At 40.4% G+C, this 19629-nt stretch overlaps 1 protein-coding gene across 1 annotated transcript in view; it reads left to right on the forward strand.

The window, feature by feature from the left end:
- Nucleotides 1–19629, forward strand: part of PLPP4 (phospholipid phosphatase 4) — a 77043-nt gene that overhangs the window by 24947 nt on the left and 32467 nt on the right. The window contains exons 5-6 of the mRNA XM_018566636.1: nt 879–942; nt 7854–7978. Of these exons, the coding sequence (XP_018422138.1) occupies nt 879–942; nt 7854–7978 (189 nt within the window). The remainder of the gene's footprint in view (nt 1–878; nt 943–7853; nt 7979–19629) is intronic.

The following is a 19629-nucleotide window of genomic DNA, read 5'->3' on the forward strand; positions in this document are numbered from 1 at the left end:
AATGTCTTTTAACGTTGAAATAATACAATATTACATTTTACAATTGTGTGGTCTGGTGCCTTCAAAAAATCCACAACCTTTTTGGTGTGTGTGATATAAAGAGGTATAACAAAGATAAAGGGCCTACAAAATTCTAGGACATACTGGAGAGTTTAATTTACTGGTAACAAAGAACTAGAATTAAATGGTATACAACCAGTCAAGATTTCGGTGAACTGTAGTCAAATTGGTGACAGTTGGTTGTTATGCATTACTGCACTTTGCCAATCATCACTGTTCCTTGCACTGCCTTAATGTCAACTTAACCAGGTCTGAAACATTTCTAAGGTAACAACAATGGTGAATTGAAGTTAGGCACCTTGCTTCTGCCAAAGTTGAGATGACACTCCACTCCTGGTAATGAACCCCCACCCAATGTTATTCTGGTTTGGCTATTTGACAGCCAAATGACAGAGGGCAGAACTTAGCCAGCAAGGGTTAATTTGATTTGATCAGAGAACCAAGGGCCTCTTTTACACCCTTGGGCTAGGATCCAGGGGCCTCACAGGTATTCGGAGACTAAAGTACTTGGAGACACTACTCGGGTACGGTTGTTTTCTTACAAAACATTTTATGCCAGGTCAGGCTCACTAATAAAGATGCAGTTTTTGAGATTCCAGATGTTTTAGTAAATAATGATAAAATGTTTTTCTCACTATAACCTATTCCAACTCTTGTATTTTTGCAGTGCAAGCTATATTTAATGTTCCAATATAAATTTTGTGAAACCGAGACACAAAAGAGCCCTGATGTAAAATAAAAATGATCTGTTATTTAGCTAGCTAGCAAATTTAATAAACCATTAAGCTGTTGATCTTTTTTTGTTGCCTCTCGTACAGCAGTCTCCCTGGCCCTGGCATTGAATGGAGTGTGCACTAACACTATCAAGCTCATTGTAGGACGGTAAGTGTTTTACATTATATGCAATGTATATGGCAGAACCTAGGTTAGAAAGCCCCAACTCCAACCACTTACTGCTGTGGCCGTGGATGAAGGTGATCAAGCGTGATCTGTACTTAATCAGATTCATTAGTCTGATAGACCCCTAATGTCTCCTACAGGGAACCTGCCACCTTCAATGTGCTATCTCACAGTGGGCTTGTGAGACCCAATATTGGTATAATAACCATAATAATGTAAAAGAAAATAAGGTGCAAAAAAAAAAAAGTAAAATAAAGCGTTTTTTTAAAGTCCCCCACCCCCATGTATATGCACATACTTATGTAAATCCATGTTGGGTGCACCTATGTAAGAAAACAATTATTGCGGTACCGCCATAACAGGTCAGAGTGACAGAAATAATTCTAGGGCCATTATTCATGGTTAACTCTAAACTGATAAACCTAGACCTGTAAACGCATCTTTGGACAATTATGGGTACCGTAGTTTTTCACTATTTCGCGGGTGCGTGCGATTTTGAAGCTTGATATGTTGGGAACTACTTACTTGCCACAACCTCATCTTTTATATTTTACCCACAATAAAAGTATTCTATTATGTTTATGCCTTAGTATAGCTGTGGTCTGGTTGGAGCTAACTGCATTTACTTTACTGTTCTGAAAAAAAGAGTTCTACTACATTTTCTAGCAACTTGATGCAAAGATATTGTGAAGAAATGGGGACAAGTTACAAACCGACAACTGAAGTAGCCTCTGGATCCTTGTCTCGTAAAGTTCCTAGCCTTGCCTCGTAAAGTTTCTGTGGTAACTTGCCATTAATTGTGATATCACCTATAGCATATTACCCAATGACCTCCTAATCTGCTGATTTATATAAAAACAGAGTAAGAGTAGAAAGTCCTTGGCCATAGCAACCAAGAGCCAGATTTCAATTATTATTTTCTAGGACAGCTTAGAATTATATTGTTTTCTAGCCTCAGCACAGTTGCGTTTTATTTCCTTTGGTAGATTTCTTTAGGACTTAGAATTTAATAAAACATTTATTGCAACAAAATAGAAAAGAAAGGAGATAGAAAACCCCATGCCTGGCCACTGCTGAATCTAAGGAGATAGATCTTGCCTATTTGGGTATATGATATAACAGGAATACATTTCATTTACCTGCTTCTCCTGACCTAAACGGAAAGTTCAAGGAAAGATAACATTTCAGTTCTACTTACAGTCCAGCATGCTGAGTTACATATTGGATTTATTTTGTTTCCTGATATGCAGGCCTGGGATCTCAAGGTAAAAGACATCACTATTGAGGCCCCCTGAGAAACCCAAGAAACCACTAAAGGAACGTTCCACCCAAAATTATTATACAGGATTTATATAGTGCCAACAGTTTGCGCAGCGCTTTACAATATAAGGAAGACATTACACTCGCAATACAATTCAAGATAAGATGTTAAGGAGGGCACTGCTAGACATGTGCGATTCGGATGCATCCAAATTCCAAATTAAAGCTAAGACGAATGCAAACGAATCCGAAATTCCCGATTTCCCGAAATTCGTTATTGGACGAATTTCGTTGCAGCAAAACGACATGAGGTAGAAAAAAAATGAGAAAATTTTCCCTCTACAACATTTCTATGATTAAAGTACAGAGGTAATAGTGTAGTGGTTAGAGTCCTGGCTTGCCATTGTCAAGGTCGCAGGTTCTAATCCAGGGCAGGGAGAGTAAAGGATAAAGATTTTTTTTTTATTTGCTTTTAAATTGGCATTCTCCTAACATTCCTACCAGACCTAAAGGGTCTGGTAAGATTGGGGGGGGAACATCAGGCTTTTTTTTTTTTTTTTCATCTTCTGCAGACAAATGTCATTTTTTTTTTTTTTTCCTAATGTCATTTTGCTGCAACGAAATACGCTATTGGACGAATTCCGTTGCAGCAAAATGACATTTTTTTTAACAGTCTGCAGAAAATGAAAACAAAATAAGCGTGAGGTTTCCCCCCAATTCATACCAGACCCTTTCGGTCTGGTAGGAGGGCCCCCCCCCTTATAACACAAAAAGTGCGTGGGGTTCCCCCAAAAATCCATACCACACCCTTAAGGTCTGGTAGGAATTTTAAAGGGGAACCCCAGCATCAGGTTCTAATCCAGGGCAGGTTAAGGAAGTTTTTTTTTTTTTTTTCCAATAACGAAATTCGTCCGAAACTAATTAAATTTCGGACCCGAAAAACGAAACTAAACAAATTTTTTTTTTGTTTCAAAACGAAACTAAACTAAACAAATTTTTTGCTGGTGCACATATGTAGGCACTGCCCCTGAGGGCTTACAATCCAAAAGTGATATTTTAGTTTTAGTTAGGGCATGGTAGGTTGAATCAGTCCTTGGCATGTTATATGTCTGGAATATTTGTAAATCAAGATTGTTCTGCCCTTTTTCCAATGTCTTTCCACCTGGCATTTTTGGGTATTCACACACATGTTTGCTGCATTGCCCATAATATAACATGAATAAAAATGCAACAGGGAGAATAGGAGTCCCTTACAATGGCAACATCAAGAGTTCAAACCCAACTGTACAACAGTTCTTATCTCACAAATAGTATGATATATAAGAAATTGTCAGGTGGTGGACTGACCTGTGACAGGCGCAACATAATCAGATGAATGCTGGTTATTTTAGACCGATTAACACCAGGATTGCCAATCACTGCCACTCCCTGCCTCAATGCACTATAAGTGCAGGGATTAGTGGTCAGGCCAGGCCATGAAACTCTCGACTCTGTCTTTCAGGTTTAGTGACTTTGGGCAGCTTGAGTGCAAAGAAGAGGTGCTGCGGGGACAATGAGTATTGCAGTCAGTATTGCAGCCACAGCATCCTCCACAGTTGGGAACGAAAATAGCCTGCAGTTAGGATTTAAGGCTACAGGTTAGGACACAGACCAAAATTTGGAAAACAAAACTGGAGCTCCACCTGCTGGGTAATACTAAGAATATATTTTTATTTTATTTCAGCTATTCCTGACAATAAATAGATAATATAAAAAGCTACTACCTTTAAAGACAATTTAGCAATGGCACCTTCCATATATGTCTGTAAACAGGTTTACTTTTATTATTACATTTGTGCAAAATTAGCTGTGGGGATCAGACTGGTGTGATTTCAGCAGCCATTTGGTGCTGTACATCGAGGTGCTTAATGTGTGAGCACAGATCACATCCATAGCAACCATGAAAATTTGAAACCGCATCATGAATAGGGAAAGCAAAGGCAATACATAAAGAAGAGTAAGAATGCAAAATAAATATGCTGTAGAAAGTGTTAGAGAAATGATCTTTACCTTTTGCTTTCTTATAGGATTTAAAGGCTAACAATGCACTTAGCAGTATTGTATACCTCCATAAAGGCCAGTCTTCTTATCTGCAAGGTACATACATACACTATACATACTGTAGTCTAAACTGTATCTAAAGTTTAAACTGATTTATTTTTATGGGAAGAGAACAAAAAACAAGGGGGCGCCTACCCTAGTGTAGATACATTTTATTGAAAAGCGGCAAAAATAGAAATAATACTCACAAGAGTAGATGACAATGAGCTTTCAGAAACCAAGGAATATCAAACCAGGAGGAGATGGATGAGAGCTGCACAGACAATCCTGTGTATCAGCCTAAATTGACGCGTTTCCGGGGTCACGCCCCCTTCATCAGAACGTCATTTATTTTGATGTTTTGGATTGACTGGGGAAAAGTTGGAATCCTTGTCAGGTTTTTTTACAAAAAGAACTTTGGGCAGGTAAGAAAAGGGTTAAGTGCTCATTTTAGTCTAGCGTGCCAAATAAAAAAGATATACTCGCCCAAACCTCGGTCCTGCAGCAGTGACCGCCCAGCTCTCTTCCCGTAAACTCTGGCTGTGATATGACCCTTAGTGTCCTTATGTATAATCCAAGTCAATGGACATGTATTACATGTGATGGTATCAGCGGGGCTTGGACCGCTAAAGGCCAGGGAAGAAGAGGGTGCAGGGACCGTTCTAGAAGCCAAGTGGGACCAAGATAGGTAGGTAAGTATATCTTTTCTTTAATTTACACCCTAGACCAAAACAAGCTCTTAACCCTTGCAGTAGCCCCCCCCCTCTTCCCCCACACAGCAAGGGTTAGGTTTTTAACTGCTCAGAGTTCTAATTGTATCCATATTTAGGGGTGTATTTATAAAACATTTGCATTTCCTATGTTCCCCATGTGGCTTTAATGCACTGCAACATTTAAACCTTAGACATGTGCAGAGCAAGTCAATCTTACATGGGCGAAATACTGTCACAGCAGAAGACAATGGGTAGTTATTATAGCTTATTTTAAACCCTGTGAGCTAGCTGATGGCGTGCCCATAAAAACTCACTAGAGCTAATTAACAAACCTAATCTATAGCTGGCACATGCTACTAATTGAAAACCAACATAATATGACTTGTCTTTGCAGCAGTGTTTGTAGTTTTGTTCCCTTGTAACCTGCGCAATTTCCTCTAAATTCCAGTACAGAGTTTTTACTTGTGCTGGAGAGAATCTGGGACTAAGCTTCCGTTTCTTATATCATTAAAAAATAATTTTCTGGAAGTGAGAGTAGTGTGCTTATCGGTGTGTATTAAATGTATGTATGAAAATCTGCCAACATCTCCTTATAATGTGTTCATTATTCTTCATTGATTTTCCTAGAAACTCATATAAAAACATTTTCTGGTCTACCCGATTCCTGTCAAGACCAAGAATGATGTCATTGTACAACTGTTTTTTAAGCGTTCCAGGTTATTCTTCTGTGTGATTATTTGAAAAGGGCAAATCTTTTTATAGGAAGGGAATTAAATAGAACAAAGCATAAAGATGTGATTATGTATCAAGAAATGTTACAGATGTGACTGGTATAAAGTAAAAATAAAAGGTTTAGAGGTGGTGATCAGACTGGCACTGTATTTCACAATAAGAAATTACATGAAATATCAGCAGCTTTCAAATTGTCCCAATATGTTGAGTATTAAAGTTCACTGTCCCAACAAAATTACAGCAGGGTGGGATACAACTGTAGCTTTAATTAAAGCAGCTCATTTAAACAGCTAAATACACAGATATAATTCACATAAGAGATGTTTATCTGCCAAAGGATTTGTATTTCTATCCATTCATTTGTGAGATATATACAACCCTTCCAGAAACACAGCCGGCCTGGAGACCTGACTTTTTTCTATTGCAGTAAAGTAAAGCAATTAGGTTATTTTCCTGCCCCCAGCCTCTGACTGGACAGTAAAGGAGAAGCAGCAGACTGATGAGTTCATCTCTCTGTCACTCAGCCTGCTCCTCCTAAGGGATGGCTTCTCCTAAGTATGTTCCATGTTAGCACATGATCCAGCTGATTGGCCTCTGCTTCATTTCTCCCTGTCCCAGTGTGAGCTCTCCTATACAGGGTATTGCTAGTGGCTGATACCAAGTCAAAACCAGGTATTTACACTAGTTGTTGTTAAAATACATTTAATGTTAAAAAAAAACATGCCTGCATGAATTGGTGCTTCTTTATCTGCAGGACATTAAGCCATACATGAAAATTGATTAACTTTTTTAGCAAACCCCTTTTTCTCTTTTGTTCTCTCCTAATTTCTCCCTTTTTTGTTTTCTCTTCCTGTTCTCTCCTCACATCTCCTTTTCTCTGTTTTCCTTTCCTTTCCTCTGCTTCAGGGGCCTCGAACTCAATTCAGTTGGGGGCCACTGGACAAATGTTCTTCTCCCATGGGGGCCGCTTGCCAAATTTCATAAAATGTAATACTTCAAAATAAAATGTAACTATATATGGTACCAGTGTTAATGTCTGCCTGTGTTTATAATGTCACTATATGTATTGGTGATGGTTTCTTTGTAAGCAATGTCAGTATATTTGTGCGATGGTTTGTGTGTGTATTGTCAGGATTTTTGAGGGTGATGTGGGTATGTGTGTTAATGTTTTTGTGTGTGTAATCTCCTTATGTATACATATGTATATGTGTGCAGTGTCAGTATATGTGTGTGTTTTTCCCCACAGGTTTTAATTTTAATCATACAGGACCAAAAGATTCACACACAGAAATACATACACACTAATACACAATAATAAACACACACGCGCACACACACACACACAATATTAAACACACACACTAATACACAATAATACACACACACACTTTCTTAAAATAACCACCATATTTGATTCCTCCAGTCTATGAACAGAGGAAATGTATGTCTGTTTATAAATACAGTTCATTGTGCACAATGAATACATAGAGCTGCTTACTCTGCCCTATTGTCTGCTGCTCTTGCTACAGGGGGAAATTAGGCACCTGTATGATGACTAGACTAGACTAGAGCAGACATGGTTTTACACTTGTGATCAAGATGGAGAAATTAAGGGAGACTGCATATTCCCTGGTGGTTTAGTGGTTAATTAGTACACTCTGCACCTTTGGCTGGTGCAGGCCTTACTAATCCTTCCTTATGTCTTGCGTGAAGGCTGTCAGAGTGCACACTAAGCACCAGCACCATCAGGAGCAGCTATACAGTTTGCATCCGTCAGAGATGCAGACCATGTAGCTACTCCACCAAGTCAGGTACACGTTCCGTGACTGGCTACAGGCTGCATGGTACCGGTTCTGCTCTACTTCTTTCCTTCCTCCATTTATCTTTACCACAAGCTTATTTATTGTTTATTTTGGGGCACTCCTTACATGCTGCATTCATTTAAATATTTTTTATTTCAGTGTTTCATTTTGCAGTTTAATGATACAATAAACATTGGATTCTTACAAAGCCCTGAATGATACCAGCCATCAACCCTCCTCCCAACAGACTCTTCCCTGCACACAACAGCAACTAGTTAAAAATATGATATCCTATTTTCAATTTTAGGCCACGTCCTGATTTCTTTTATCGCTGTTTTCCGGATGGGGTGTCAAACGAAGAGATGCATTGCACTGGAGATGCCAGCCTTGTGTCAGAGGGAAGAAAGAGCTTTCCGAGTATCCACTCATCCTGTGAGTATACATGGTTTTACTCTGCCTGTGTTATCCTATGTATAAAATACCATGAAGAGCTACAAAAACACTGATACGGGATCCTATCCAAAAGTGTATTTATTGGGGGCGCACCGATACCGTTTTTTCCTTATTGAGTACGAGTGTCGATATTTTTTTTCGGTACTCGCCGATACTGAAAGTCCCATTGAAAAAGCTTGCTGGGGTGTAATGACTCGCCACCCGGCTGATTACGAGTACTCGCCCTAATACTCAATATTAGCACTGATACCGACACTAGTATCAGTATCAGTGCATCCTTAGTATTTACCTATTTTTAGCTCCTGATGTATAACAAACCAGAATCTTAAAACAAGTGAAAGTGACCAGTTTTATAGTGTCCAATGCCACACATCTGCCTATAGCCTGGATCCACCTCCATGGTAAACCCAGGCTGTAATGTGCATGAAGTACAGGTTAGCAGACAGCTCAATAATTTTGTGTTGATCTGATTCCTCCAGCACTATCTATCTTTGTATATAATAATCAAAGCCTATATTGAATTGAGGTTATAGACTTATCTAAAATTTACCAAATTATATGACATTTACTTTGAACTAGACCTGACAGGTGCAGTTGCTTGGATCAGATATCCTGTTCTTTTGCACAGCTAGAATTCTGCAGGAAGATTCTGAACCTATAGAGGATGATTTACTAAACGTATATTCACTGATATTTTTTTGAGCTTTTTTTGTGTGTTTTTGAAGCGGGTTTGATATATTTTCAAGCTTTAGACATTTTTGGCCAAGGTGTAAAGCAGCATCATCTGTCATATTGTCGACCTTGTATCTGCTTCCTGATTTTTCTGTGTGGTGTTGTGATGTCTTGTGCTACTGGAGCTCCCAATCTGAAAAAATGTCATGCCCAATTTCTTCCCAGGCCCTCTTCCACTTGCCACGGTTCTTGTAATAGACATCACTGGGGTCATAAAGGTTCTTGTGTGTTCAGTGGTTTACCTCTATGGTCTGTAAGCCATATGACAGTGTAGTTCCCCTACCCTTCTCCTCCTCTGCTAGTTTTTTACTATCACTGAGGGCACACTTCTGAGAGTTTCTAAAATGTGGTGTTTGGTGGGAATTAACAGAATGACCCATCCCAGTTTAACTTTAAGTTTAAATCAGCTAAAGACATTTAATGTGCATTAAAACAAAAGGTTTGGTTTCTTTAAAAAGTAGCCCCAGCAAAAGCAGACATCCTGTCCCCTGCTAGCATCCTGCAGAAAAAGACATTTCTCTGTGTAAAAGCAGTGGTCGCTCTGCAGAGGTCCAACCCAACTTATACGTCCTGCTAATTGGAGAGCTCTGGCTCCATTGTGTCCTCCCAGAGAGAGCAATGGTCCTCAGGGTACAGGCTTTTCTTCTCAGGATATGGTTGCTTTGAATATTTTGTAAAACACATATGCAGGATTCAATTATGATCATCTAGTTAAGGAAAGGCACTTTTTTAATAAAGTGCTAGAAATTCTCTGTGGGTGAAATTGATTCGGCTACCTCCCCCTCATCCCTTGATTAGGTTATTCCAGTGCTTTTCTATAGCTTAATCACATTATTTACTAACAGTATGTGTAAAGCAGGCCATACCCCTATAGATTATGTGCAGATTTTTTTATGGTCAGATGGAATACGTGCAACAGATTCCTCCATCTGCACTAAATTTTGTGGCTGGAGGAATCTTCCGCTGAGCCAAGCTTCAGTATCTTGCTAGTCGGCCCCGCTGGCTCTCAAAACACCTGAACAATCTGATTGGATGCAGGCATTGTTCAGGTATTGTTCGGGAAGAAGAGGCTGACAGGTAAGGGGTGTGTCCAGCCCACCTGAGGGTGACCCTGCACAGCCCACCATAGAGACTCTATGGTGGGCTGTGCAGGGTCACCCTCAGGTGAGCTGTGTGGGATCTCAAGTGGGCTCTTCAAGGGGTCTAACTAGAAATCACAGGGCCCCATACAAAATTTTGCTATGAGGCCCTGTGATTTCTAGTTACGCCCCAGCCTCCATCCACACAGTTTAGCGTAGATGGAGGAATCTGTTGCACTTTTTCCATCTGATCATAGAAAATCTGCAGATAATCTATAGGTGTATGGCCAGCTTTATGCTATAACATTCTGATTGGCTGACACTACTTTACCAAGGCTGAGTGCTGCTGTGCAGATGATTACAGGTTGCTGATTTCCAGACAGGTTCAGGTATTTAGGATAATTTTCAATTAAATCAATTTAAAGGAGAACTATGGGGTTAGGGCTTTTCCTCATAGTTCTCCTTAGGGTAACGGGAGGACACAAACTAGCATCCTCCCATCACCCTACGCCGGTATGTGTTCGCTCACCTCCCGATCTACTGAGCCGACTTGTGACCGTCTCATTGTCACAGGTCGGCTAGAACTATGAGGTGAGTGAAAAGCACTCCTCATAGTTCCCCTTTAATGATTTTTATTGAATGCATAACTGAATGTATGCTTTTTTTATCTACTACTTTTATGTACCTGGAGTACAGCTTTACAAAAGCACAAATACTAGAGTTTGTTTAATTTACAATTAAGTACATTGTACTTTTACAGAACTTTTTTTGATATTTCTGTTGCTGGTTAATTGGCTTGTTCTTCTCTGTGGCAAACATGAAATCAGTGATGTATGGCTTTGGTGAGGACTCTGACAGCCTGCCACTGCTATTCAGCCTTGGGTTTTATTAGCACTCTCATACAGTTATGCTTTGCTAGACAGAGCAACAGACTCTCATCTGAAAGCTGGTCTGGCTAGAGGGGAGCTAATGGAACGTGAGGCAAGCTAATTAATTTGTCTTTGTTAATAATATAGAATAAATAAACAACATGCCATATGTACAATAGGATATACTAGAGTTGTGTTTTATTAAATGCTACAAGTACATTATATAAAACAATTGCCAAAAACCTAATAATTTGACTATTTTGAAAGGAAGGTAAATATTTTCCAGTACCCTTCCCACTATACGTTCTCTTTAATGAACAGACACACATGTGCTAGTATACATAGGAAGGAAAAATCAGTATTAATTGAAACAGTATGAAATGAGTAATAAAATTATTTTTATAACTTATCTGCATGTAGAGTGCTGATGGAGCAATGTGTAGTTTTATTTGTGCAGCTGTGTTTTGTGAGCAAACATATGGGTTAGGTCACTCATGAATGGGTCCATACATTTTACTTTCTGAACAGTAGTGCCGCATGTCTAATGAAGTTTAAAACCCCTTTTGCACATGGCATCTCAGTCTCTCTGGTGGGCTAGCAGTTTTCTAGTGGCTTCCAATGCGCAAATTACTTACTGCAGTTGATTGGAGTGTACAAACAGAGAGGCGCACATTGATATAAAGTGATTAACCAGTTTTTAAAAAAACTGTATATACTGTACACGCAAAATTACAGATGTACATACAGGTAGTAATGTAGAGGCTTCTAAAAAGTCATAGAAAATACTTGCTGGATGTTGTGTTGGATCATGGATTAAACAGCAAGTTTACAGCTGAATGTAGTCCATGTGATATTAGGAAGACTTCAGGAGGCAGGTGGAATTCCTGGGTACTTTTGTGTTATTCTGTTTCTATAGTCTGATGGAAAGTGAGTTTAATTTTCCTTTTTTTAGTTTTTCAGTGTTTTAGCTTTCTCTAAAAATAGATGTATACAGCATCCAAGATTTAGCCAAGGATGAGCAAAGTATATAGGTGAATATGGCAAATGTCCCAAAAAATTTAGACAAGTTTACTCCCTGTTGGACTCTTTAAAGGGCAATTCCAGCATCTGAAAGAATTTAAGGCAGTTTTTTTTTTCCAGTAAAGCATTGCAACTATACACTTTAACATGATGCATTGAGGCTAAATGTACGAGACCACCCAGGAATGTCCTGTAGTGACCTGCAACTATAAACTCCTCAGTTAAGCCGCTTAAAGGAGCATCGAGTATCTCTCATATACTCCAGATATTTTTGCCATGCTGCAATCCTGGTCTCGCTGTGCACATTCTGATTTCAAAGTGTAAGTTGAATTACATGTTCAAGCAATGCTGGATATAGACAGGCAAAACCTGTAGGTGACTATGAGTTCTTTACTCTATTATCTGCTGTGCTAATTGATCCCAACTTAGGGGGGACTCTATAGTCCCCCCTCCCTAGCTCTCTACCATAATCTAAGCTACCTCCCCTCACCCCCCAATTCAGATGCCTACATTCCTCTTTCCTACAACAGCATGCTCCTGAAATCTTTACAGCCTCTGGGCAGTAATCCTATTCAATGCTGACTGTTCAGTAACTTCTCTTAGACTTTAATGGGGCCTTTCTTTAATGGGATAAGTAATGGAGTCATTGGGAGTTACTGTGCAGCCATGGACAACTCTGGACATTTATGCGCCGAGACTGCTGGAGGCTAATGTTCTAAGAAATGGGTAACTAGGCACCTGGTTGAAATGTGTAGCTTCAAATAGGTTAGGAGGATTGGGTGGGGGACTGGGGAAATGTTTTTCTAAATTTATTCTAAATGAAATAGTTTCTTCTGGCACCTGAGCAGTGAAAAAAGTGTTCCATTTACCTTAAGCAAATCATATGAGAGTCTTCAAATTATGATACAGATTTTCTCAGCATGCCAGAAAATCTTTCTAAATAACCCTCCTAGCACTGCATCTCTTTCATCACACAATTTTTGCTAGCATTGCTTAAGTTGCTTAATAGCAAAAATTGTCCTGTGTATGTCCTGCTTATATAACAGTTACTAGATTTCTACAATGTGCCAGACACAGACGTAAAAAAAAGATGCAAACGTTTTAAGCATTAGGGAATCAGCAGTGTAGTGTTGGCCAAGTTCTAATGGAGTCCATGCCTGGATGAGCAGGACTTTCAAATCACGTTGTTCTTGGTAACAGATGTGCCCAAATATTGTCATATTTGTCATTATGGAAAATTGAGTACACCTGGCGAGGTAGAGGAAGGTGAGGAGACTGTCCTTTTCTGGACCTATACAAAGATCCCGCGGGCATTAACCATTCTCCTGGAAGCTTTGGTAGTAGGAAGATGAATGACTTGCTGTACTGTCGTCGGCAGCGAATGTCTGGGGAGATGGAGTAATCTACTAAGAAATGTAACTGATTTAACAAAGGCACACAAGATAAATGGGGACTTGGTTCTGCCTACTTCTTGTTCTAATTGAACCTGATTTGTTGCAAGCAGATTTTTTGATAACCACACAGGTTTGTTAATATTCATTTACATTGACATCTCCTTCAGTGCAACAGAGCAGAGGAATCTTAGAACTAGAATACAAGATGAATGGCTTGAAAGGCTTTCACTATACTCGATACATAATTTGTCAAAACTGCAGCTTGTGGTATTTTATTTGTGATTTTTTTTTTTTTGTGAAAGTCTAAATTTGCAGAGCATATGCTAGAGGTCGGTATTGCCAATAATACCACTTAGCAGACATGCTTCATTTTCTATATGTATAAATGTGTTAGAAGACTGAATGAAAGACTAGCCAGTATTTAATATCTCTATACCAGGGGTGGACAAATTAATATGGTATTCAGGAGCCAGTCTGTCCAATCCAGGAGCCAGCAGAAGTTTTTTACGAGCAGCTCCATTGACAACAACTAGAGAAATCCTCAAAAGTTAGGCACCAGCTTTAAATTTTAGGGAGCATTGGGTACCTGGCTCCTGGGAATTGTCATGCCCTGCCTTTATACTATTTCTGGGCCAGTAACTCAAAAAGCAATCAAAAGTCAACAATGGCAACCCACATTTTTCTCATGACAGTGTAGCCCCTACCACCTTTAGTGTAGTGGCTACTAGAGGTTTAGTGATTGCCAAAGCTGTAGTCAGCTTGGCTGAATTATGGTTGGCATTTATCTGGTTAATTCCAGGTGTTCTGGCATTGATTATACCTGCCTGAATTGAGTGTGTCTCTGCTGCAGTGTGGGACAACCAATAAGGGGGGGGGGCACTGTGAATTTGTTTGCAGTCCCAGCAGCCAATCACTGGGGCTCTCATAGCCAGTGGTGCATGCTGGGACAGGGCATATTTACTATAGGGAATGGCCATGTACTCAGTCTGGTTCCAGCCATGTGTTAGTCCTGGTTGGAGTTCTGTCCAGCCTGCCCCCCAGGGATAGGCCTGGAGGGTGGGAATACTCAAGTGTGGGAAATGCTTTGCTAGGCCTCAAGCCTGGAGGAGGCCTTTGCTACTGATTGAGGAGAACCAGGGAAGCTGATGGCTGTTGGAGGTGCCTGGAATAGAGTGGACCTGAGGAGCAAGTCTGGTGTCTCCCCTACTGAATATTCTGTACCTATCCCTGTGCAACGGTTGCTCTTATTTTCAATGTCATCGTGTGCTCCTACGGAATCTGCACTGAAATTCTGAAAGGGACTAGTGAGTCTGTCTATTTTTCTCTTGTCCTAAGCCCTAAACCCCCTCTCCCAGCTCAGATGTTATAATAAAGTTCTTCAGCATGATACTTTTGGCCTAGATGTCAGCTCTGTTGGACATTATAAGAGGGCAGTTAACGCCAGTGGGGCAGCTGGTTGCTAACTGTAGAAAGAGTCACTCGCACTCCAGCTTGATTTCAGTCAATATTTATTGACCTCTGTAGTGTCACATCATATTGGCAACGTTGCGGAACCACGTGGTCTCTTCATCAGGCAAACAAACTCTTTGGTTCCGAAACGTCGCTATTATGATGTGACACTACAGAGGTCAATAAATATTGACTGAAATCAAGCTGGAGTGCGAGTGACTCTTTCTATATTGTACATTGATTTGCAGAGGCATCTGCTGTCACTTCGGCACCCACCTGGTTCTCAAGGGTATTGTCTGGTCAGGAGTGCGATGGGTCCCATTTGAATATTGAGCTGTTTGCTAAAATCCCCTAGACAGGCTATGGATGACCCGCGGCTCCTCCGGGGGTGGGGGGTACAACAGTATAGGAAGAGAAAGCAGAGGTGACTTAATCAGTGTGCATTTAACCTCACCTGCTTACTGGAATACTAAACTCCCACCTGTAGTAGCAGGAGAGATGGAACATCACATCTGTTGGATTGTACTGACATACTCTATAGCGAAGCTATCTTCTGCAGTGCGCCTATCATAATAGGAGCAGAAACTCTCATGTTCACTGAAGTGTAAATATAAAATAAATACACAAAAAATAAATTAACCATAAAGGTCTTTTCAAAGTTCACCCATACATATAAAATGTTGATGAAATGCAGCCATGTATTCTAAACCAATAACACTGTATTTCACTGATTACAATGTATGGGCACTATTGTCAGAAAATAATCCTCATACCATTAAACTCAAAGTCCTCTTACAAATGGCCTTTTATTTATTATGTTCCCGGATGTCCAGAGCGGATCCATTATTTCGTTTATTGCTAACTCAAGCTGCTGCTGAGTCGGTTTTGTAAATCAGATTATGTTTACACTGTTTGAGTTTGCTCTGCAGAATGTGGAACTCTGGCCATTAAAGTAGAACTATGGGGTCAGGGCTTTTCCCCATAATTCTCCTAAGGGTAACAGGAGGACACAAACTAGTGTCCTCCCGTCACCCAAAGCTCAGTATACCGCGAGCTACAGCTCACAGTATACTGAGGCGCCGCAGCCGGAACGGATCCCAACAATTCTGTCTGGATCCACCCAGCTGCATGAGTGACAGCTGGCTCTGCCTATCTAGAGGTAGAGTCAGCTGTGCCCGCGCCCTCCCCCGTCCGTTCCGCCAGTCAGCACTGGAGGATCGGAGGGGGGGAATCCCTGCAGGGAGCCGTGAGTGACAGTCACGGCTCTCTGCATGGATAGATCGAGAAGTGAGCGAGCGACGGTATGTGTTCGCTCACTTCCCGATCTACTGAGCCGACCTGTGACAGTTTCATTCACAGGTCGGCTCCGATTATGAGACTGAATGAAAATCACTTGCCTCATAATTCTCCTTTAAGCGAAGTATGCAGTATTTGAATGGCTTTATCTAATAAAATATTCACCATTCTGTTTAGACAGTCTTGTGATTCACACACACCTGCATCACTACATAGATGAATGTCACTTCTATTCTGCATTACAACTCTCCAGATTTCTCTTTTACCTGCTTGTTTGTTGAACTATGAAAACATTGTGGCACTATTAAGGTCTATCCTGGGCTCTCCTCTCCTTGCCTAGACACCTTCCTGTCCAGTTCCCAGTGCCTGAAAACATGGTAAACTGGCAGCATTGCCCAATACAGTAAAGCCTGTCGGGTTCACAGTCCAGGGTTCATTTAAGTCCTTTCCCCCAAGTTTACTATTCCTACGTACCACAGTTCTACAACCAAATTCGGTAATGTTTTGAAAGTGTTAAAGTAGCATTAAAGGAAACCTGTGCTGAGAAAATACATAAGCTCACAATGGTAAACCCTTGTTATGGAAATGAGTTTCATGCTATCCATAGGCTTCAATGCTGAGTGATTGACCTGAAACTAGTGTGCAGATCAGGAGTTCTGACATACTGCAGACTTACTATTCACTTACTTTTTCCAGGTCAGTGACTCAGGAAGTATTTAGATAAGTGACAATCAGGCAACCAGCATTTTCAGAAGGAGGTAGGCAAGGGCAGCCTCCATATTTTTTGCAGCTCAGGTTGGGGTTTGTTGTTAACAGAACACTAACACTTTGTGATTTATTTATTTTTTTATACACTAGTTGGCAATTTTCCCTGCTGTGTATGCTTGTTGTGGTAAGTTGGTCTTGCTATAGAGATCCTTTACACTTGTCATTAAAGTCCAACTGAACGTTGAGTTTAAATTGGATAAATACATCCCAGATGCATTAAAATGTGTTTATAGTCTTACAGTTTGTTTTCTTTAAAAATCAGCCATTGGATGATTTTAACCAAAGGTTCTATTGGGCATTAATGGTCAGCACTTAGCAAACACACCTCCCAAGATTCCATGTCCACTAAAAGAAATGAGCATCCAGCGGGGATTCCACAAAGTTTTACTGAATCGTGGTACTACTAAACTGGAGTCCTACAATGTAATTTTTTGTATTTTATATTGAATCCTCAAAACAATCTTATAGACACACGCACACACATGTTATAGCCTGTTAGTTAAATTCATGTATATCTTAAAAGGCTGATAGTAACCACATATTTCAGTATACTATCCTGCCCATTACCCAGTACCGTTAGTAAGGGCACACTTTAAACCTGCGTGCCTGCTTTTAAAATTTATATAATTAATTTTATTGCCAGTAAAACCTAAACTGTATGATGTATAGTCACTACCAAACATCTCATTCCTGACAAGTGTCAGCTGAGAAATTGTGAAGCTCATTCCCTGGGAAATGACATTCTTTAACACAAAAAATATATTCTATGTGGCAGTGCGTATTTGGCACAGAGTTTGGGGTGCACGGTAGGAAATGCCTGCTGAAAAAAAAGATTCTTAGCAGCAAAGTAAGGTTTTGTGTACACAGTCATAACTGGCTTGCTTTTGCAATGCTTTTGAGCTCCTTCTGAGTTGCTCCTCCAAGCTGCCATGAGTTGCTTTTACATTCACATTTATTGGAAAAAAGAAAATTCACACAAATGTACAGTTGGTTAAGCAGATGTATCTGTTATAGGGCCCATGGCTTCTGGGTGCAAAAGCACTGGTACCAGGTTGTTTATTTCTCACGTATTGCTTACAATCATTGTTTAAGGTATTTTAAAGCAGTGGTTCTCAACTCGTGGGTCGCGACCCAAAAGTGGGTCGCGACACCCTCTGCAGTGGGTCGCGGCGTCATGTCTGCATAGACCGGCCCATCTGCATTAGAGAGAACTAGAGGCAACTATGTGCTTCCTCAGGGAGGTTGGAGGTATTTTCATGTTCACAAAGATGGCTGGATCTTTGGCCCCACATGCTGTCTCGCAATCACCAAACAGGTGAACAGGTGACTGCTGATCCTGAACAACACAGACGATGGGATTTTCTGCAACAGTCCTGTTTATCCCCGGTTACCTCCCACCTGTTCACCTGTTTGGTCATTAGATAATCATTAGATATCATAGGCTAAATGGTCTATAGAACAGCTCAGGTTCTCATTCTATTGGCATTTTTTAAACTGTCAGAAACAGTCAAAACTTATGAGCTGCATTCTTGTTCAAGGCCAGTGACTCAAAAAGTACTTCAACTTTGGATCTGCCTTACAGTCGAGGAACTAGCATTTTCAGAAGGGAGATCTGTAATAGCAGCTTTAATACTGTGTTGGCACAGCAATGGAGTATTAGGTCTTATCCCTTGATGCCCATTTGAGACTAGAACTATATATGCAGTTAGACCTCTATTTTCTAGATAGAACAGTTGTGTAGGGTGCCTAAATATGACCGTGCCATCCAATAGGCACGAGAGTCAGACCTAGTGCACCCAGTAATCAGTAACTGACCTGGTCGGACACATCCCCTGTCTTCTTGTGCAAAAAAAAGTCTGTGTGAGGACTATTACCTACAATAACGTCTCTGTTCACACCAATCCTAGTTTACTAAAGAATTTATTACGAATAGAGAATTTTGAACTGAACATAAGCAATACAATAAGGGGAATTTATCAAAACTGGAGCATAGAAAAACTGGAGCAGTTGTGCATGGCAACCAATCAACATCTCTCTTTCATTTTCAAATCTTAACTGAACAAACTGAAGAGAGAAGCTGATTGGTTGCCATGCACATCGGCTCTAGTTTTGATAAATTCCCCTCAATGTGTTTGGCAACAATCCTCAAACGCTTTTCTCAGAATTTGTAGTTTAAGTTTACTACACAGTCCATAAGTTTGATAAATAAAGGATTAGACAGGACAGGAGACAGGACATGCAAAACAGATGTATGCTAGTAAGGCTGGAGCTAGTACTCACAGTTTGCCCATTGTGCCGCCCCAATAGGGGCATAGAATATGAGATGCATAGCCTCAGTTAATATTAGCATTGTTATATAGGTTAGAATTTATATAGTGTGATTTGCCTAACTATTTTCTCATAGCTAAATTCATGTGTTATCCTATGCTGCCATCTAGTGGCCTTTTGTTGTAACAAACATGTTTTCTGTAATTATTCCTCATGTGACGATGTATTTCCCCCTAGTGTACGCCCCTTCCTTCTTCCTGTGTGCAGTACTTCCTGTGTCATGGCCACAGTTAGAAGCCACATGTAACAAGGACACACATATAATCTGCACAGTACTTAGGAAAGGCAGCATTTTCTGACCGCACAATATTATAACCATTCAACTGCTGTTCCTATCATCTGCTGTGCCCTGATGTTAAGAATAAACACCTCTTTGAATGAATCGGTATTGACGAGTTCAGCTATCTGACGAGGATTGTCCGCAGTGAGTATATCTGCTTATACAGGCCAGGCATAGAGGTCTCAGCAAGGGATATATTTCGCTATCACAACGATCGGAGTCAGAATAGTCAGAAAATGCATAGAATTCTTACAGCCTGCTGTGTATATGTGTGTGCCTAATCTGCAATAAAGCTCAGTGCCAGCCGCCATCTTGTGAAAGCACATGGTCGCACAAGCTTACTGCACTTCATGTGAATGTTGAAAACTATTTCTCTACATTGAACTGTGTTACCCCACCTGTCTAAGCTGCTGTT

The sequence above is a fragment of the Nanorana parkeri genome, unplaced genomic scaffold (genome assembly GCF_000935625.1).
Source record: "Nanorana parkeri isolate BGI_ZX_2015 unplaced genomic scaffold, ASM93562v1 scaffold965, whole genome shotgun sequence".
In the NCBI taxonomy this organism is placed as follows: domain Eukaryota; kingdom Metazoa; phylum Chordata; class Amphibia; order Anura; family Dicroglossidae; genus Nanorana; species Nanorana parkeri.